General features: G+C 32.9%; 2 protein-coding genes, 1 long non-coding RNA gene and 1 pseudogene across 5 annotated transcripts; 1 reads left to right on the forward strand and 3 right to left on the reverse strand.

Annotated features, from left to right (window-relative positions):
* Positions 1-710: 710 nt before the first annotated feature.
* Positions 711-3,900, reverse strand: LOC140836496 (dicarboxylate transporter 2.1, chloroplastic-like). The gene is made up of 5 exons (XM_073202046.1): positions 3,253-3,900; positions 2,307-2,620; positions 1,200-1,648; positions 954-1,084; positions 711-880 (listed from the first exon to the last, which is right to left on the reverse strand). Exons 1-4 carry the CDS (start codon positions 3,889-3,891, stop codon positions 969-971), a joined length of 1,518 nt encoding a protein of 505 aa, XP_073058147.1. The 5' UTR covers positions 3,892-3,900; the 3' UTR covers positions 711-880; positions 954-968.
* A 2,350-nt stretch (positions 3,901-6,250) lies between these two features.
* On the reverse strand, positions 6,251-7,777 carry LOC140837350 (phosphatidylinositol 3-kinase VPS34-like; annotated as a pseudogene).
* Positions 7,778-7,998: 221 nt separating this feature from the next.
* On the reverse strand, positions 7,999-14,816 carry LOC140835968 (uncharacterized). The gene is made up of 4 exons (XR_012118956.1): positions 14,679-14,816; positions 14,463-14,590; positions 8,551-8,796; positions 7,999-8,400 (listed from the first exon to the last, which is right to left on the reverse strand). It is a non-coding gene; the product is annotated as an uncharacterized lncRNA (long non-coding RNA).
* Positions 14,817-15,455: 639 nt separating this feature from the next.
* On the forward strand, positions 15,456-20,770 carry LOC140836497 (uncharacterized). Of its 3 annotated transcripts, XM_073202050.1 has the most exons (10): positions 15,456-15,633; positions 15,708-15,812; positions 16,750-16,811; positions 16,905-16,988; positions 17,114-17,145; positions 17,356-17,437; positions 18,006-18,234; positions 19,043-19,270; positions 19,352-19,644; positions 20,174-20,770. In XM_073202050.1, the coding sequence occupies exons 1-10, from the start codon at positions 15,610-15,612 to the stop codon at positions 20,475-20,477; spliced, it is 1,443 nt and encodes a 480-aa protein (XP_073058151.1). In that variant the 5' UTR covers positions 15,456-15,609; the 3' UTR covers positions 20,478-20,770. The 3 variants fall into 3 exon arrangements, with proteins under 3 accessions (XP_073058151.1, XP_073058149.1, XP_073058150.1); XM_073202048.1 differs by having other exon boundaries at positions 15,462-15,812; XM_073202049.1 differs by having other exon boundaries at positions 15,468-15,812; positions 20,177-20,770.
* The last annotated feature ends 522 nt before the right edge of the window (positions 20,771-21,292 follow it).

Raw genomic sequence — 21,292 nt, forward strand, 5'->3', positions numbered from 1 at the left:
AACCAAATTGTCTATTGTTTTCTGCTGATTTCGGAATGAGTTGGACTATCAAGAATTGACATCCACAGATATAGAGGTGGCACGCTAGGACCTCTCTAGTAATTCTTCTGCTCAATTTTCGTCTCGACAAGAAACGTGAATTTTTTTCTCAATCTAATACACGACAAGTGTTTGGATCCGAATGTTCGAAAACATTCGGAATCCCTTATGTAGAAATATATGTTGTGATAAATATTTTTTGGTACATTGAATTTGGATAAAACAGGTTTAAATTCTTATGAACATGAGTACGACCAACAATGTACATAACCATTAAAAATTAAATCATCTTCAGTCTTCACATAACATTACAAATAAACTGGAACATTTTCTTGATTAATCCAACAAAATTCTAAACAATAGTGAATCACTGTCTCGTTAAACCACAACACGTATAGTGAAGGAGAGAAAATGATGATAAACTTCTTTTTATTTCGTATAAATTTATTGTTTTATTATTATAATATTTACTTATATAATTTTTTTATTTAGATTAATTAGTTAACCATTTAATTTAAGCCCTAAACTTGTCATAATTAGGCTAACCCTTTTAAATGTGTTGGCCAATTTTTGTTTAGGCTTCGGCTCAATACTATTCTATTTAAATAATAATCGTCAATCCAATGTGTTAAAAATATAATAACATGTTTTAAAAAAATCATAAATTAATATAATCGGGTCGGGACGAGAATGATATACCCGATCCCTCTCCTGACATTCGTCAAGATGGGATATACACCAATCACAAATGATAGCTCACACTATGTCAGCAACATTTGATTTGATAAATTCAGACTGCACAATTATCCACTTCACTCCACAATCAAATTATTAGCATCCCCTGTCATATTAACGAGAAAAAACAATAAGTGCAGAAAAAAGAGCATAAGAAAAAATGTAACGAGAATGCTAACCTGCTAGTTGAGAACTCAATACAGGCCTATGATTTTCCACCAAGCAGCTCCGGACAATGCCCATATCACAATATTGATCAGAGCTATTGCTAAACCCAATCTAAACACGTCTCGAAGATCGACGTAACCGCCTGGGAACCGATAAAATAAAGAACAATGAATCAAATATATTCAAGATCATAATTCTCAAAGATTCAAATGTTTAAGGTTGATGTAAAAGAAACATCCAAATTCACTCCAAAGTACCTCCATAGTACACAGCGGCCTGACCACTGCTATAATGTGTAATGGCACCGAAAAGATTGGTGTTGTATGCCAAAGCAAGCGCAGACAACAAACCGGGAACTTTAGATGCCAAATGCATCGAAAGAAACGCAGAGTACAAAGCTCCAACGTGTGCGGTTTGACTTGCGAATAAATAATGGATGAAGAAGTACGTCGTCTGAAGTATACAAAACGCACCAAACCAGCCAACTGAGAGAGATTTAAGAAAATCTGCCACACAGCTAGACATCCAAGGTATGACACCGAGAGTATTTAACTGTCCCGCCATTCCGACTAGTACACCAAACCAAGCCAATGTATCCCATGCTTGTTTCTCGCTTAAGCAGTCGTCCCAATTGAGGACTCCAAACAGCAGAAGTAATGATAAACCAAGCATAGCGGCGATGACGCTTGTCATTTTGAGAGTTTCTCTGTACAACATATTGTGTTGCGTTAATATACTTCACCGACCAGAGAATAAGAGGGTAGTAACTAGCTAAATGGAAGCAATAATCAGGACTAATTATTATGTCAACCAATAAAAGGCATCCAAATGCTCCTCACATTTATACAGTGATCGAAAACTAATTTAGAGGAACATTTTAAGTCAGCAAAATCACACTCAGAAATGTCTAAAACCAGCCGGAAAAATCAGTTAAACAGAAGTAAAATAGCTTCAAAAGATACTGAAATTCAACTGTGAAGCTCTCAGGTTTACATAGTGCCATATGAAGCAAATGAAGTTTGTCCACTCAACTAATTTCGTAGGTAAAGTATGGTTTGTAAACTGTACCTTACAGTTACAACCAGCTTTGTTTAAAATTGATGCTTCTTGCTCATTTCAAATAATAAACTTCACTCAATGACGTTGACTGTTCTATTTATCCGCGGACATAGCTAATTTTTATCAAGTGACGGTGGGATAAATATATGTACATGTGGGTATTTGTTCTTCTAGAGCAAGATGATGGAACCACTAGTTCTAGATGTTATTGTGATCATATCATGCGTAATAAGAAACCGGCGCTTCTTCAAGATTTCCAAAGAATATACTCTCTGGATTTGTTAAAGCTTAGTATGTAGACATACCCCGCAATCCACAAAGCAACTGTGAGAAGCATTATTCCCATCAACACCCATTCATCACTCTTGATGCGACCCATCTGCTCCAACTTCCGTCTGGCCATAGCAGGAGCATCTGGGGTGGCCTTTATTTCTGGAGGATATATTTTATACACAATGATCGGAGTCGATAAAAGAGATATCAGAGCAGGTATGACAGCCGCCTTAAGCCAGGTGATCCATCGATTTGGAACGATAACGCCAAGACTCTCGGCTAGTTTGATACACAACAGGTTTTGAGCTGCAGCCGTCAGGAAAAGAGCACTTGAGCTACTACTGCACTGTCACATATCAAAAACTAAAAATGCTCAATCACTTAGTCACCCATTAAACAGAAAAGCAGAAGCCCATAAACACCCAGTGATCCGATTCACATTTCCGGAGAAATGCACCCAGTTTTGCTTAGTGAGAAATTTTTTGCCAGGCTTAAGCTATCTTAAACAGAGCACGCGCGCGCGCATACAAAATTTTCATCGTATTTCTTTTTTAAGTCTTAATATTTTTTCTTTAATTTCATATTAGTTTATAGTTACCACGTAAAAAAATATAACGGACATCGCCTAGGCCTACTCCACTAATTCTTGAACCCTTTCTCTCTATGGTTCATGATTCGAACCTTGTTTGTTCCGCGCAACGGATAATTATTTAACCAAGTGAACTCATCAAACTATACGCAAAGTCAAATTTGAATGTAACCGAATGATCTAAGACAGTGGGCACTTGTGGTCCCGCGATGTATTCGGCATGAAAACATGAAGAAAGGAAGGAAAGAATTCTTCTCATCAAATTGGAGTGATTCGGCTTATTTTATTCAGGAAAAAAATTATTCGAACGAAATAAACTAAACTCGGCAGATATTTTTTATGAATCAATTATTGGTCTCCATAAAACGACAGATTTACTTCATTCTTACCTGAATCTGCGATTGAACGAGATACGCACCAAGCTTCCTGGACGAGACATCCTTGGGATTACTATCGGCGGCCATGGCCAAAGACTTGATGATGGGCAAGAAAATCCCGCCAGCTCTAGCAGTAGTGCTCGGCATTGCGGGGCTAATCGCCGCCTCACCCAGAATCAGCCCATAAGACAAACCCAGTGTGCTCCTCCCTAGCCATCTCACGAAGATCATGGCTATCCTATCCCCCAAACCAGTCTTCACGAACCCTCTTGAGAAAAAATAAGAGACGACGATCAGCCATATGACCTCATTCGTGAAGGCAGTGAACGCGGCGGAGAAAGTTAGTGTTTTGGAGACGACGGTGGCGGTGAGGCAGACAAACGCCCAGGCGCCGACTGGCAATGGGCTTAGTATGAGTCCAGAGATGGTGGTGGTGAATATGGCTAGGAGAGACCAAGCTTTATGGGTGACGGCGTGAGGTTTGGGAACGGCGAAGCGTAGGATAAGGCCGAGGGTGATGGAGATCAGGAAGGGCAGTGGCCTTACGCCTTTCCAGCTGAGTTTGAGAATTCGGCGGCGTAGGGTGGTGGTGACGACGGCGGAGGTGGTGACGGGGAGGTGGTGGTGGGAGGGGGAGGATGATGCTGACATTGGAATATTTGTTGAGAAGAATGAATGGAGAGGTGTGTGTATATATATATTGGTGGATATTTGAATTAGCATGCAATCAGGCATGTTGACCTGTCGTCAAGTTGACCTGTGGTGGAGACAATCGGTTGACTTATGTTTTTATAAAAATAAATAAAAAAGGAAAATTTATTAATTATTTTTCAGAATTTGAATCAATTCTATATAAACTATCATGTAATTATATTCTAATATGAAACTGAATGATCATATCGGTCGTATAAAAACTTTAAAAATACTTTTTATTAGGATATTTGATTTCAAATTCATTGAGACATATTATTTCACGATCCGGTGGCACACTTGATTATTAGTATTTTGCTTTGAAAAAATGTCGTTTTAATATTATATTTTTGGAAGAGTAGGTCTATTGTGAAACGGTTTCACGAATCTTTATCTGTGATACGAGGTAATTAACCATACAAATATTTACATAAAAATTAATACTCTTAACATAAAAAGTAATATTTTTTCATAGATAGACCCAAATAATTAAGAGATGTGTATCACAAAATACGATCGTCTCACACAAATTTTTTGCTTTTTTTGAAAGATACAACCAAAATCAATACATATACGTTTGAGTTTAAAACGATATATTTGGATGATTTCCAACTAATATTGCATCCCTTATAATTTATTGTGGGCTATATATATATACATTATTTTAAAACGATATATTTGGATGATTTCCAACTAATATTGCATCCCTTATAATTATATATATATATATATATATATATATATATATATATATATATATATATATATATATATATATATATATATATATATATATATATACACACATATCTTTCTAAAATATGCTTAAAAATCATTTAACAAAACTGCGGGATTTAATCGACAAAATAGGAAATTACGAGTTCACGTACACCGTTTGGAGCAAGATCCACAATATTTATGGACTTTGATTTGGTGAAATTCAATTTCTTTCTACCATCTTTTAAAAATTGTGATCTACGTTATCCCAAAATATTATTTAATAATTCATTTTGATATTTTTTTTTTGGGTGGGGTTCTCCATCCAATATTAAATAATGGAATGAGCTATACATAATAATTAAATATTTAATATTGTTTGGATCCAAACTAGGGTAAACAAATATGATGATTGCCATTAAGTCGCCATCTATGATTTTTAGTGAATCAATGAAATAATATAATCGGAAAGCCATTTAATTAAGTATCTTGCTTTAAAGAAACGACTGAAATGTATTTAAATATAGGGGTAGTAGAGGAGAAGAATCACAGTTGAAGGACCGAAACAAGAAATTCGAAAAAGTTTAGGAACCATGAATCATATTTTTGTGTCATTAAAAGGTGAAATTAGCGTACAATTAATAATTCATATATAACATCAATGTTTCAAGTTTGAGATGAACCATCGGATTTTCGGATTCGAGACTGAATGGTAGAGGATTACTTGACTACATATGTAGTTAAGCATTTACAACCAAGCACATCGTTTCAACGTTAAAAACGGGACAACTTTGCTACTGGAAATCTTATTGGCCTCATTTTAATGTGGCAGAAGCAACGCTTATTTAATTTGATGATTTGTACGAGTGTAAAACAAATTCCAAAACCTTTAAATTTGTCTCCTTGTGTAATAAAAAAAACACCCATTGTTTTTAATACAGAAATTTATACGACTCAAAAATATTTGATTGATTTTTGACATTGAATCATAAATTATAAATGGTAATGATATGCAATTCAAATAGTTTAAATCATTCAACTGTTCAAATGCAAAAAATACAAATTGACTCCAATTTATATGATAGTCAACTAAAACTTTTAATATGAAAAAAATTATATTACAAATTCACAACCCGGTGGTTGGTCCATTCAATATAAGATTTTGATCAGAAGAGTTTTTAGCTATAAAATTTGGTGGATTGAGTTTTTGACAGTTTGATTAATCGAATCTAGTGGCTAGCATAGCCTAGTTGCATAATCTCGTAGTGGCACTAGGTCAAAAAGAGATGAAAGTGGATACTCTCGTAGTGGCACTCATTTTCACAAGTTGTACAGATGCGATGGACTTCAATTTCGTTCACTTTTAATTTCACTTTTTATTTATTTATGTTTCTTTGTATCTTTTAGGATGTCATGGAATACGACGATACGGATATTATGATTAACAAATATTATTTTAAAAAAAGTTGCGTGTTATGTTGGGAATTCATCACATAAGTTATATTTGGTCCATTGTTCGTCGTAGGAAGTAAACGCCAAAATCAGAACACGCGAGCCGTCGATAATGAAGATCGACGACGACTGATCATAAAATAGGCTGAGAAGACAAGGGGAAAACAGGTCCTACGTTCATTTCCCATTTCATATCCAGGTCTCTGAATGAGCTATCCTAAAACAAATCACACAATGTGTACCATTCTGAAGATGTCGTAAAACTATTTACGACTTATATACACAAATAGGAATAACGCTAAAGTTTAAAACCAATCAAAATGTACTTTTAATAATACATAGCAACGTTGCCTTTATGCATCCATAAGTTGGTATGAAGCACAGAGAGCAACCGCGTTTGAATGAAAAGATGATATAAATATTTCTATTGATCTGAAACTCGTTTTGGTCTTAAATTAACGTCAATAATGTGCCCAGCGATGGGTGGTTTCAACCATTTGAGGGAATTACGCACCGACGCTCTCGTTGACAAGATACTGGAAAATATGAATCGACTCCTCATCATCTAAGTCCAGGCGGAAGTTTTCTTGAAGCTACGTAAACATGAAAGACATAGTTACTAAGGGAAAAACAAAATGGAAAATTGTATTTTTGATTCTCTATGTTCGCTTTTTTGCTATTTAGGTTATCTATGTAACCAAATTTCAGTCTTATTCATGTATCTTTCGATTTTGACAATTTTAATCATTTTTCAATGAGAATACTGACATCAGTGTCACATCAACTGAGCATCAAGTGGCACATCAGCACCACGTCAGATAAATAACGAAAATTGCAAAAAAAATAAAGTTAATGGACGAACTCAATTTGACAACGTATAAGACTCAAATCACAAAAAAGAAACATAAAGGACAAAAAAACAATTTTCCAAAAACATAAATGCTGTTCAGTTCGTAAGCATAAAATTCATGAAAAAGAAAATATCACCTTAAGAATGCCTTTTTCAGGATCGGAAGCTATGCAGGAATGTTTGAACCAGCCATCAAGTGAAACAGATTTAAAGTTAGGTTGCTCGACTTCCTGAGAATGTTGTATGCTTCACAACAGTAGGATTTGAACCTCGTATAATACTGACTGCAAAGGGGAAGGAGATGACTGAAAAAAAATGAGGAAAAAATGCAATTGATTTGGCTGTCCTAAATTTTTGGACAAATACCTTAAATTCTGCCCCACCAATTGCTTCAACCATTTCTTTACAAAGTTTCATAGGTGGCGGAAAGGGCTTTGGATCTCTACCCAAAATCCACGTGAAAAAGTTCGCCATCATCTTGGAGAAGTAAATTATCGAGGTGCCTGTAAATCAAGAACATACATAACATTAATAACATGAAAAACTCAAGATGCTAGAAATACAGGCACGGAATATAGTCACATACAGTAAGTTATATTAAAATTACCTGTCACCAATGCCTAGAATATATGTAATAACTGAGTAGCCAGCACAGCTTTTAATAAATGTTTCAAGACAAGAGGCAGTGATTCCAAATGGTCCATCTGGATCAGGGTGAATTTTTTGCAGATAGCTTGTAATACTTCGATGTTCTGATAGAATCTGGAAGAGTACGTGAGGAAGAATAGTTCAGAAATAATATATAATTAATACCGTTAAATGATGCATGCATTTTGAGAGAGGTAATACGGTATCACCAATAGAATGCTAAATCAGAAAATTGTAATATAATCACCTATTTATACTCTATATATCAACTTAATTAATCTTGCAAATTCTGATGCAATTAAATCCAAGTTTATAAAGCTCACGAATCAAGATGGCTCGGCGGCATCAACGTAATGTATGTGAAATTTAAGCCTTAAACTTGTATAATCAAGAGCTTTTGTCAAATTATTTACCAAAGATTTGGATGGAATAAATTCAAGCATGCCTTCATCATGCCCCGTCGCCAACACTCTATATGGAGTCAAATGCAGGTCGAGATTCTCCAATTTAAGCAACCGATCCGTTAATGATACCATTTGAATAACATAATATTAACTTTGATACATTACACACAATCACAAAGAAATCACCTTTCGAGTCACAAAGTGCAGTTACAATTTGGCACCACCTACCCATTGGTCTTGCCTGAGATCATCCCCCTTTTCAAATATAATCTTACAGCTTCCTCCTCTTGCAGTTCGGAAAGCCAGCCGCAAAGGATGCAATGCACTTTTAAAAATTGATGATTCTGATGGTATGATTCCTGTTGTAAGGACCCCAGGTGCCATAGGTGATCGTATAGGCTGACAAAACGAAATTACATCTTTAATTCCAAATACTTATGGTGAGACTATGTTTGTGGTCACGGAACTGACATTGGAAAATAACATGTCTCGCATGTTTTGAGCTGGTAAGAAGCACATGTATGTTGGACAAGCCACTAAGGGCAGTACCTCATCAAAGTATGTGAGCTCACTCAGAAGGCCTGACAAGAGATGCCGAAGTTTTTCAATCTTCTTCTGAGTTCCTCCACCCTTCACATTTCTCACATCTCTCATGATAGAACACAACTGAGCAGTTAATTATGTCTCACGCACCATACTTTGCCACAACGATCATGTTCAAGTATTTGTCAGATATTGGTTGCTTTCTTTTATCACAATATATGCTTCAATCATATTAAAAGTTCTCTTCGATACCTGGCCACATCAAGAGAAATGATAGATGAATTAAGACATATCCACATATTTTATTTCTACTAGAAAAATGTACGTGCGTTGCACGTAAAAAACTAAACTACTGAAAATATATGTACGAAATTTTAATAATATTTAAATGAATTAAAACATGGTTATTAACATTTATCAACTCAAACAAACTAACCCATAAAAAATAAAAAAATCATGACCATAGACGGTATATAAATCAGAGAAAATATCTTATCCACTTGACACACTTTCCAATATGCTTCTTGGTTGATTTTGACAACTCAACAGCTCTTTGTCGTAGTTTGTTATAATATAAATATAATTATTTTGATATGCTCAACAAGTATCTGATCGTTTTTAACATCTATTATGTTATTTACAATCCTTATCCGGGATCTGACATGCTCGTAGTTTGCTTCTTTATCACGACATTTTTTCGATTTTCTATATTGTTTTTATTTGATAATCTTATTTTTCCGACTATTTTTTTGTTGTTAAATGATTTTTCAGCTTTTGACAATAATCAACTATAACTCCTAAGAAAAAATGCTTTTACTCGTGATAAGTTTTCACTTGTGACTAAAAGTATTTATAACCTATATATTCTTCAACAACATAACCAATGAATGGTGTTGCACCTTCTTCAAATATTGTGATATTTGTGATATCATTTTTATATATTTAGTATCATATTATCAACATATAGCTGTAAGGTTAATAAATTTTTAACTATTTCTCAATCAGTGTGAGAAAAATAATTGAATTTTTTCAAATGGCTATATCTTAGAATTGTGTCCTCATTTAATTTGACACAATTCAAGAAAGTCATCTTGATCGTCATTTTTTGGAAGCTTTGAAATAATGATTGCGAGCATCATGTCATGATGATGATATAGTTTCAATCTCATTTGTTGCGTTTAGAACATAATATTATATTATTCATTGAAACAAAACAAATTTTCTTCTATCGAGTTTATATTTTGTTTTGTAATATTTTATATCTTGTGGAACGATATACAAAATTAATTATTGTATTTTAAAAAGCTTGAGAAGAGATACGAATAATGTTATTAAGATATGCATATGAGATATCATTCAAATATATGTCAAAGTATTTGTCTTATTCAATATCTCATCTAATAATATAACCATTTAGATTTGATGAGCATTTTATGATAGTCAAAATTAATTTGATGAAATATTGTAGAATTTTATTTGAATTTCAATATTTTCTTAAGTGAATTTATTTGACGAGGATTTTTCTATGCTACCATCATATATGTTATAAATTAGCTAGTTAGACACTTTGACTAAAAAAAGAGACAAAAACAATCGCGTATCACCTCGAAATATATCGAGATAATATTGGAGAAAATAAAGTGAAACTGACTCAATGTCTCAATAAAATGCACAGAATTGATCTGTTATATTGTGTCAACAAAGTTTTAGAATTGTTCTCATACCATTATAAATAGAATGAGAATTATGCACAATTTGTTTTTCATGTATTTCTTTTTCTAAATGAATAATTTTTTTCTTTTTGAAAAAAACTATTTTATTGAGAAATATTGACATTTTATATGACATTCATATGTCGCACAACCATGAAGTAGCAACATAATCATTATATAACGTTTAACGTACACATACAATTCTTCAATTCCTTCTTCATTATGTTTCGTTGAAATTTAAATCTGAATCATTCTTGATCTTAACATTTTGCTTTAAATATGATTTAATATATATGTATATGTTTCATGTTACTTAATTAGACCTAATTTCAAATATCTATAAAAAAATGTGCTTGAATTATATCATACAGAAATTAGGACATAGTATGTAGGATCGAACGCTTGTCGCTTTACCAAAAGCTATAGCTAGTAGTAATGGTGCAACTCAAATCTTTTAAATCGCGCAGCAGCTCAAGCACCACAGTTCGGCCGCTCAAGCATGCAGGGACAATTATTGCATCCAACAATCTTCCTCCCAATAATTGCACTCCTTGCAATCAATGGGAATCGAACCCGTGACCTTGCCTCTGATACCAATTGTAAGACCGATCGCTTGTCGTTTTACCAAAAGCTATAGCTAGTAGTAATTGTGCAACTCAAATCTTTTAAACCGCACAGCAGCTCAAGCACCATGGTTCGACCGCTCTACCAAGCAGGGACAATTATCGCACCCAACATAGTAATACACAACATTATTTTTTATTTAACATGTCTTTTTTTTCATCAACTATGTTTGTCAAAACTTTTTTGTTCAAAATTTGACGCATTTCGTAGATTATATGTATGAAAAACCAAGAAATTATATAATTCATAGAAACCATTTACTATTCTCTTCGTAGAACAGAAGACTCAAAATACGTGGCTTTGATTGATGTACTCTCATATTTATTTTTATATAAACAACAAGACACATGATATAATATCAGAAAAATCAATTACCGCCAACAATACTAACCAAAACGAATAAAAAAATCATAACACAAACAACCTCGATAAGAAAAAAAATTATAACTCAAAGGTTAAAATAATTTATTTAGTACAATAACAAAAAAATTGAAGTATATACGAGCAATAAAAACCATAAATCACTCTCAAGTTAAATATTAACTCATATTATTCACAATTTGTATAAATTTTCCAATATTTTTTTCAAATAAAGAGAAGAAGCCTTATTAATGTCATCGTTTTATAGATATTCATTTCACTTCTTTAAAAAACACATGAAAAATGGTGCCTTGAAATCATAATAAAATCATTTAGAAAAGTAGCCGTAATAATATAATACAAAGTCACACAATTTTTCTTAAACCATAGAAACATATTAGACTATTGACTAAATATATCTAGCAACAACAAAGCATGCGTTAACTTGTGATATAATTAAAATTTATAATCATGCATAATCATTGAATTAGAGCAAAATCGCATGTCAAAAATCTACTGGATATTATATATTTTAATAATTTATCCATATTTGTCGTTCACCAGAGGACTCTTAGACCTACCAAATTTTGTAGTTCACCTATTATTTTCATGATAAATAATATTACAAAAATAATATAAGCAAGAACATAAAAACTCAAATTAAAATGCCTTCTATCAATTTAAGTAAAAAAAATTGATTAGAGAATATAATAATGTCGTAAAAAATTTAAATTTTGATTTATAGACAGAAGTTTGAAAATACATTTGCCCCAATAAATAAAAAATGTTATCTCTTGATATTATGAGACATAAGATAAAAGCGAATAAATATTTCAATCTTTTTAATATTTTCTAAGTCACTTCAAACTAAGTAATCTAAGCAAACAGAAAACATGCATTATGTATTTAAAAATTAACAAAATATCTCAACAATAAAAAATTGAAAAATAACCGTTTTTGTTGGATATTTGATTTTGTTTTCTCTTTTCTTTGTGCAAACAAACAAATCACATAAACAATGCAAACACAATTACATGATCAATACAAAAGACATATAACAATCAAACATGTTAACGCTAGGGTAAAAAAAAACTCCTCTCATTGCAAGAACACAAAATGATCAAATGGAGCATATTATTTAGTAATATTTATTTAGCAGCATTTATAAAAAAAATTGACTAAATAACTTAAAAACAATGTTTGAAATCACTTAAAGACAAATATTTCTCTCAATCACATATCTTTATTGACACTTAAAGAGTCTGAAAATATTTTTATTCTAAATGGGAGAAAGAAATTTTGTATGAGATTAATATTTATAAATAATTTATTTTTATTCAATCCGAATCATTTCCCTTTGTCTTCCTGTTATTATTTGATGGCAATGTATAAATTTAAGTAACTAAAATTAAATTTAAAGTAAATTAAAATAATAATTAGTTTGATTGAGTTAAATACACTATTAATGATCTTATTAAACTAAGAAAAAAAAATGAATTAAATAACACCATTAATATGACAAATTGTAAAACAAAAAAATAATATAATAGTAAGCTAACAAATGAAAGTCATATACTTAATAGATTAATAATAGATAATATATCATTTAGTAATATGTATTTAGCATCATATATTGAAAATTGATTTAAAAAAATATATATTAATGATTATTATTAAATGAAGGTCACATTCATATATTTATATTAGTATAGATTAGTATAGATAGATATAGATAGATATAGATTATTTGTAAGGTTTTTTCACAAAACAAATTTTAATCTCGGCTATTGAATTTAAAAGTTTAGTAATTAGTAAATAAATAATAAGGATAAGGATTAAAAGTTTATTAATTAGTAAATAAATAATAAGGATAAGAACAAAAGAGTAAATGCATAATTGTAATTAATAATTAATAATAAGGATTGAATTTAAAAGTTTAGTAATTAGTAAATAAATAATAAGGATAAGGACAAAAGAGTAAATGCATAATTGTAATTAATAGATAATAATAAAGATAAGGACAATAGAGTAAATTCACAATTCAATCTGTATATTTATATATATATAGATAAAAAGTCTGAAAATATTTTTATTCTAAATGGGAGAAAGAAATTTTGTATGAGATTAATATTTATAAATAATTTATTTTTATTCAATCCGAATCATTTCTCTTTGTCTTCCTGTTATTATTTGATGGCAATGTATAAATTTAAGTAACTAAAATTAAATTTAAAGTAAATTAAAATAATAATTAGTTTGATTGAGTTAAATACACTATTAATGATCTTATTAAACTAAGAAAAAAAAATGAATTAAATAACACCATTAATATGACAAATTGTAAAACAAAAAAATAATATAATAGTAAGCTAACAAATGAAAGTCATATACTTAATAGATTAATAATAGATAATATATCATTTAGTAATATGTATTTAGCATCATATATTGAAAATTGATTTAAAAAAATATATATTAATGATTATTATTAAATGAAGGTCACATTCATATATTTATATTAGTATAGATTAGTATAGATAGATATAGATAGATATAGATTATTTGTAAGGTTTTTTCACAAAACAAATTTTAATCTCGGCTATTGAATTTAAAAGTTTAGTAATTAGTAAATAAATAATAAGGATAAGGATTAAAAGTTTATTAATTAGTAAATAAATAATAAGGATAAGAACAAAAGAGTAAATGCATAATTGTAATTAATAATTAATAATAAGGATTGAATTTAAAAGTTTAGTAATTAGTAAATAAATAATAAGGATAAGGACAAAAGAGTAAATGCATAATTGTAATTAATAGATAATAATAAAGATAAGGACAATAGAGTAAATTCACAATTCAATCTGTATATTTATATAGATATAGATAGTATAGATTATAGATATATAGATATAGATTAGACACAATGGCATGATGTCCAAATCAAGCTTCCAATCTAGCTACTGATACTATTTGTCAGAAACCAAAGACACATGGATGGAAACATAATCCACATTTTCCTCCAAACATTTTAAACAGTCAATAATCATGCAAATCTCTTTCCTACTATGGGTGATGATCAAACCTCAAATACAATTCAGCAAAACTAGCATTACAATAATGAAGAAGCCTGCCAAATGCTCAAGCAGGAACCAATCCTGAATCCACACACACCCTAACCCCCAGAACAAATACATGTAGAGAGAGAGAGAGGAAATTTCATACCTCCAACACACTCTCTTCCAGAATCTCATGCATAGGCATAATAGAAACGTCTTGCATATGCGGGATCATGGAGTTCTACCGCAATGTACCACCGGAAAAAGCTATAGCCAATTCAATATTGCGTAGTGCTGAATAATGATTCCCATGGACCTCAAAATGAGCTTGGAAACATCTCAAATCCGTACAAATTTATTATATTTATAGCAAAAAACTTACACCGTTGCACAAGGAAGTGACAAAGGCAAGACTTATCAGAACGTTTAAACCGAAGAGCCTGAACAAGTTGAAGTAAGTAGCACTGAAGCTCTTCATCACCAGCTCTCTCAAGTACACTCACAGCATAAGCTCGGACCTAACCGGATTTATACGTTGACTGCATGTTGTACGTTGATGGCGCATCTTTTGGGCTCCCCATGAGGACGAGGTTCGTATCCTGCGTGTAAAATTTTGATATATATTTTGTTTGGGCTCGAAGATGTCCCCCCACATATATCAGTCCACTTCAAATACTTTTTAAGGCCCAAACTAAAATGGGTTAAAAATAAATGTGTAGTTCATTTATTGTCTACATATACAGATAATATAATCCAATATTCCCAAAAAAAAAAAACCCCATTAAAACAATTATCATTTGATCCAGAAAAACAATCTCTACATACAAAATATTTAATTGGATTATTTTTTTTAGGAATATTGGATTCTATCGTTTACAAACATATATGTGTGTGTTTTTAAATAAATGATTAAATTTACATGGTCTAAAAAATGGGAAAAAAAAATTAAATTAGATGGTGTTTGAAAATAAAAGTAAAAAATTTAAAAAAAAGAAAGAAATAAAGAAAAATAGATCTCTTGTGAGACGATCTCATGAATTTTTATTGTGAAATTGGTTAATCATATCGATATTCACCATTAAAAATAATACTTTAATATAAAAATAATAATTTGTTATGAATGAATACGTGGTCTCACTCAAAGGAAGGATAAAAAAAGAATCCGTCCTTCGACCTGCAAGTCCAAGACAGTGAAATAGTCCACCAGACGAGAGGAAACTGTTTTCTCTCTATATTTATATACCCTAACTAAAAACCCTCACCTCATTCGCGATCACCCATCGATTTTGGAGTTCCCATAGTAATCGATCACTATGAGTTCGAATGGAGCTTCTCTTGTGAGTTCACTATCCCTTGGATTTGTTTGTTTGTAGGCTGTTTGATGTGGTCGGATCTTCAATTCTGTATTCAGGGAGATGCGGATACAAAGACGAGTTTGGAGAAGATCAAAAGACAGCTGACGAACAGCTCAGGGAGAAATTTACTGCAAGGGCCTCTCCTTAAACGATCCGAAACGGTACTTCTCATTTATTTGTTGTAGTTTGCTTGTAAGGGAATGCTAGTTACTTTTTCATATAGTTTCATGGTCGACGGTATTTTATGCCTAATTACAAACTTTTGTCTTGTATAATTTTTAAAAAATTGGCTGATTGTGTTCTAAAATTGAAGGAAACATTTATATGTTTTTTTATCAACTGATTTGATCTTTTTAATTTTTCAATCATGGGCTGGGCCGTTAGCTACAATGGCCGACCTGGCATTTTAGTTAGGTTTCATTTCGTTCTTGGTGAGACATGGTAAGGAGCATTTTTAGGTAAATATGGTGTTGGGCTCAAAGGAACAATATTTGAGCATGGTTGTTGGGTAAGGTGCGTGGAGATTGAAAAACATTGTCACGTTAAATGCTTGTCATCTTTCGTTATTTTGGCTATCATTTAGTCGTTATGTTCTTGTTTGATTGATGTTTATTCATGTCAATGTAAGAGCAAGCTTTCAGCATGAGGTCAGTTCAATCAGACTATGGATGTTTTAAATGTCTTCTAGTACTATAACCACTAGTTGTCACCGTCACCTCTCATGATGTCATCCTCATCCATATGGTAATATTAAAGCTAGATTTCCTATGGTTTACCATTTTGTTTTTTGCTAGTACAATGTGGCTTCTAGAGCAGTCAGAATCTGTATCTTTAATCATTACAGAAATACATTAAACGAGGAACAAAGGATTTTCAATCTGTCAGCATGGATACAGGGAACGGGAATGTTAATTGATAGTTTGAGATAGTGTGTGGCTAAGCGACAGAGAGGCTCCATAAAATTGAAAATTTATGGCTGTTGATGTAGTATATGTAGAAAGCGAACTTTTTTGTAAAAAAAAAGTCTCTGATTTCGATTGGAATCTGTATTATTTCTCGTCAAATTAATGGACATGATTAAATTATGCCGTTTAACAGCTGAGGAAATGGAATGAGAGGTGGGTTACTTTAGATCCAACAACTGGGAAAATGGAGTACAAGTAAGACACTGCAGATAAATCTCTATCTGTTATCGGTTTTTCTAAAGTAAAGATGTACTGCTTACTTAAGTTTCTCTTGGTTTGCATGTACAGGGTGAGAAGAAATGAGCCAACAGTCAAAGGAACCATAAAATTTGATGCAAACAGCACTATAACAGTATCTCCTGTGAATTTCCAGTAATATTCTTATTTTTGTTAAGTTTTAAACTCTTTGATATGTTATTTTAAATTTTGAGAAGATATGTGTTCTTCATTTGGTGAATAGTCTTACTAACATCGTTCTCCTTTTTTCCTTGTTTCAGAGGACTACCAAAGTATGATGGATGCTGTTTCTGTATCCATACTAATATCATGAATATTTTCTTTTCTTCACCTGGTTTCTTTGTTATTTTTCTGGGAGTTGAATAAATTAAGTTATTTGTGGTGGTGATGGTGAGTGTTGGAATTCAGAATTTCTGAAAATAATCATGTTACATTTGTATTCCATTTTTTTTGCCTTAGTGATTGAACTTCATAGCACTTGCATTCTTAACTTGCTTATCAGATATTGGCACACCACAGAAAAACGATTATTTTCTTTGTGCAGAAACGCCTGCGGCTGCTAAAGCTTGGGTGTCTACTTTACAGTGAGTGTTGAGTTCTTTCTCCTATCGGATGCAGGTGTAGATCGCACCTTTAATATGTGAGGAACACGCAACATGTATGCTATAATGTGAGGGATGTTGGCTACAGTGAGATACAAAACACCCCATCTAGCACAAATAATCCTCTGCTAAAAGTTTATACTAGGGGAACCCAATGGGAGAAATGGTGAGATTTTACTTTTGTAATGGGGAGGAGTTGGCTATTTTGTCAGACAATTCTTGAGTGGGTATCGTAGCACTGTTAGGGAGAGGGGATTGTGTTATGGGTACGTCCTGTGGCTCGCTGAGGGTAAATGGTAGTGCTCGTGATGGGAGTGGCCTTAATAGGGGAAGTAATTTTGGACTTTTAGATTGTCATCTTATTTTCTCTCATTTAATACTTTTTCTCCCGAATTAATCTCATGTTTAATGCACCTTCAATCTTTTGCAGATTTTCTTTCCACTCTGCTCTCTTGATGATTCAAGTTGATCTATATTTTTTATTTAAAAAAATCAACTACACTGTGATGTTGTGTTCTCTTTTGAATTTGGTTTGTCTTTGAAAATACAGAGCAACCCAATTGGTCTTAAGGGCTCATAAAGAAGCGGTAAATACCTTAAGTGGAAATGGGTCCGCAAAGTTGGGAACAGTTGCTACTGTAGTTGCTGCCGCCAATTCCACAGCCTTGGAGGCTTCTAAAGAAATAGAAGCTGCAATGCAAATTGCCATGAAGAATGCTTTGGGAGCTATGTTAAATAGAACAACTGAGTTACCTATGGATGATTTATCAATCATGAAGGTACAATCATCCAAAAACTCTCTGTGTGTGCACGCAAATGTGTGTATGTATAAATATGTATATATGTTTTTTCACATCCTTCTCTATTGCACAAAACCTTGATTCTCCAAGATTCAAAATGCTAAATTGTGAAATACACATTTTTATAAAATCACGAAGGCAAAACTAGCACATCCTCACGTCTCTCCAAGACTTCTTGTTTTGACCTTTGCTGCTGCAGATTTTGGAGCCTCTTATGCATGCTGCTTCTGTATCTTCGTCACTGATTTTGTGGTGCTGAATGATATTTTCCTTGTCCTTTTCCTTCTGTTTGTTTGCTGGTTGGAACTTGTTGGACTGAAATTTGACGGTTGTATTGTGCTAATTACGACTTTATTTCTCCTCTTGATTTTAATTGGTATTCTATTCGAAGGTGGTGATAGTTAATGTGGAGACATTTTTATTGTGTAAAACTTGGTGATTCGTGTCTGACAGCTGGATAATTGTCTGAAATGCAAGCAGTAGCGAGGTGAAGGGAAGCTGTCATTTATTGTTTGTGTATCGTTGAGCTTTATATTTTCTTTAAGATATTAAACAATGATTCCATGATCCCTTTATTGGTGCTGTATCCTTAAGATGTACTGCTTTGATATCCTAAATAGTAAACTCGATCTCTCTAACATCCAATAAAAATAATAAAAAAGGCAGCCCAGACCACAGGCATTTATTACATGGAATCATGTATCTTGAGTAACATGAACCATGGGCATTCCCTGCCTTAAACTCCCTATTCAATTATATTATTTTCTCAAGCTGTAGCGTGTTGCAGGAAACACTGAGGGTAAAGGATGAAGAGCTGCAAAATCTTGCAAGGGACATACGTGCTAGGGACTCAACAATAAAAGAAATAGCTGAGAAACTATCTGAAACGGCTGAAGCTGCTGAAGCTGCAGCATCTGCTGCTCGTACCATGGATGATCAACGGAGAATCGCATTTGCAGAGGTTGAGCGCCTAGCAAGAGATTCAGACAAACAACTGGAATCATTTAAACTGAAGGTGCTGTATTAATTTTCATTTTTAGATGCCGGTGTTTCCTGTTTTTGTTCATTTGTCAATGTTCTACCTTCGACAATACAGATGAGAGAATTGGAAGAGCAAGTTAAGAATCTGAGCAAAGAAAAAGATCAGTTAGTAAAACATAGGGACTCTGCCATTGAAGAGGCACATTTGTGGCGTTCTGAGCTTGCAAAAGCTAGAGAGCGTGCTGTGATATTAGAAGGTGCTGTTGTTCGAGCAGAAGAGAAGGTCCGAATTTCTGAGGGTGATGCTGAATCTAGAATAAAAGAAATCATGGAAAAGGAGGCAAAAGCAGCTAATGAGAAACAAGAACTGCATGCATATATAAATATATTGCAAGAGCAACTGAGAAGGTTTGATATAAGATCCATTTTGATGAGAGAAATAATTTATATTCATTTTTCACCTGTCTTTTAAACAAAATGGTTTTACCTTCCTTGTTACTCTTATCTTTATTTATTTCTTATGATGCTTTCTTTGCTTGCTTTATTGTTTAGTTGAATTAGAGCTGAAAGACTATTTTGGTGCTTTTTCCATAAAAAATGAAAAATTCATTTACATACTCGGTGTGACTCAAACTCCAAATTTATGTATGAATTGGCCACTCCATTTTTTTATGTTGACCAATAACACAGGTTATAAACATATGAGAGTAGTTAATGTGTGATATTACAGGACTCATTTTGAGTGAGAAAATTCCATACTTAGTTTGATCTTTTTTCTTGATATGCTTTTTGCCAGAGTGCTTTGTTCGACACGTCTCGCCCTGAGGAATGAAATTGAAAAAAGAAAAACGAATTTGGTCAAGGACTAATTAACCAATACTAGCTTGGTTTTCTTGATGTATATCCTGAATTTACGTGAATATCTGTCTCCTGCTAGCAGGCAGCAGGTTGAGACACGGCAAGTCTTTGCAGAGAAGACGGAGTCTTGCTCAAGTTCAGCTGCCGATTTACCACTAACAAAGCATGTTGATCCTTCACAAGAGAACGTGGATAAAGCATGTCTAAGCGTATCAAAACCAACACTTGTGCCTGCAAAAAGTGAATGGAGTGATATTCAAACCACAGATGCCAGAGTTGCTGATGTTAGGGAGGTCGCCCTTGATGCAGAAACGAACAGCCATGACATACCTGTGGTAACTTTCGCTGGACATCAGGAGCATGGCTCTTCCAGTCAACCATAAGGATCATTTCCTTTCAGTTGAAGGGCATCATTATGACATGGGATAAAACGATGGTGTTCACGAGGAAGTGCCGTTTTTCTATGTGCATCTTACTCATTTTTCTGGCTTTTTTGTGTTTGATTAATCTTATTTGGATTGGTAAATATATTGACAACGAGGGCTTGTGGATAAAATGTTTTATTTTTCCTGTTAGAGTGAAAATATTCTAGATAAAAAATGTAAAATCTTCTCAGCTTTTGGCCATAGAGTAGATTACCTGAATGACTCTATTGAATGCAAATTTTAAATAGGTATACCTCTGTTTTAACCTTTTAGGAGTTAGCTCAACTGGTTACCAACATTTAGGAATCTAGGTACTTAAGACCAACATTTAGGAATCTAGGTACTTAAGACAGGAGATCTTGGGTTCAATTGTTGGGGAAGACGAAAGGAATCACTTTCCAGGAGTGGGATATTCTGTGAGTGGCGGTGCATGGACATGCGCCTCGGCCTATGTTGGACCATCCTAACGACCCATGATCAATAGTGGTGCGTGGGTATGGGTCGAGGCGTTTGATGGGACCGATTCTCCAATGGGACAGACGATTTCCCCCATGGGTCTAAAAATGCGAAATGATGATGGAAATCCTCAATTTTTTTGGGTTCAAAACTTTTTAAAATCTTTGAAATAGTTCATGACAAAAGACGTCTCGAAAATAATATTAATAATAAAAATAATAATATTTATTATTTTTAAAATATTAGGTATTAATATTATGACTAATAATAATAGATAATAAAAAAATTTCATATCCATCCCTATCACGTCTCATTAA

Source organism: Primulina eburnea, chromosome 7 (genome assembly GCF_022965805.1).
Source record: "Primulina eburnea isolate SZY01 chromosome 7, ASM2296580v1, whole genome shotgun sequence".
Lineage (NCBI taxonomy): Eukaryota > Viridiplantae > Streptophyta > Magnoliopsida > Lamiales > Gesneriaceae > Primulina > Primulina eburnea.

Bases quoted from the DNA above. Each gene is read 5' to 3' on its own strand.
- LOC140836496 (XM_073202046.1), bottom strand. From the start codon at position 3,891: ATGTCAGCATCATCCTCCCCCTCCCACCACCACCTCCCCGTCACCACC. The intron at 2,621-3,252 runs GTAAGAATGAAG...GATATGTGACAG, and splicing joins TCGTTCAATCGCAGATTCAG to TGCAGTAGTAGCTCAAGTGC. The intron at 1,649-2,306 runs GTATGTCTACAT...TATGTTGTACAG, and splicing joins GTTGCTTTGTGGATTGCGGG to AGAAACTCTCAAAATGACAA.
- LOC140836497 (XM_073202048.1), top strand. From the start codon at position 15,678: ATGTGGTCGGATCTTCAATTCTGTATTCAGGGAGATGCGGATACAAAG. The intron at 16,989-17,113 runs GTAATATTCTTA...TCCTTGTTTCAG, and splicing joins GTATCTCCTGTGAATTTCCA to AGGACTACCAAAGTATGATG. The intron at 18,235-19,042 runs GTACAATCATCC...AGCGTGTTGCAG, and splicing joins ATGATTTATCAATCATGAAG to GAAACACTGAGGGTAAAGGA.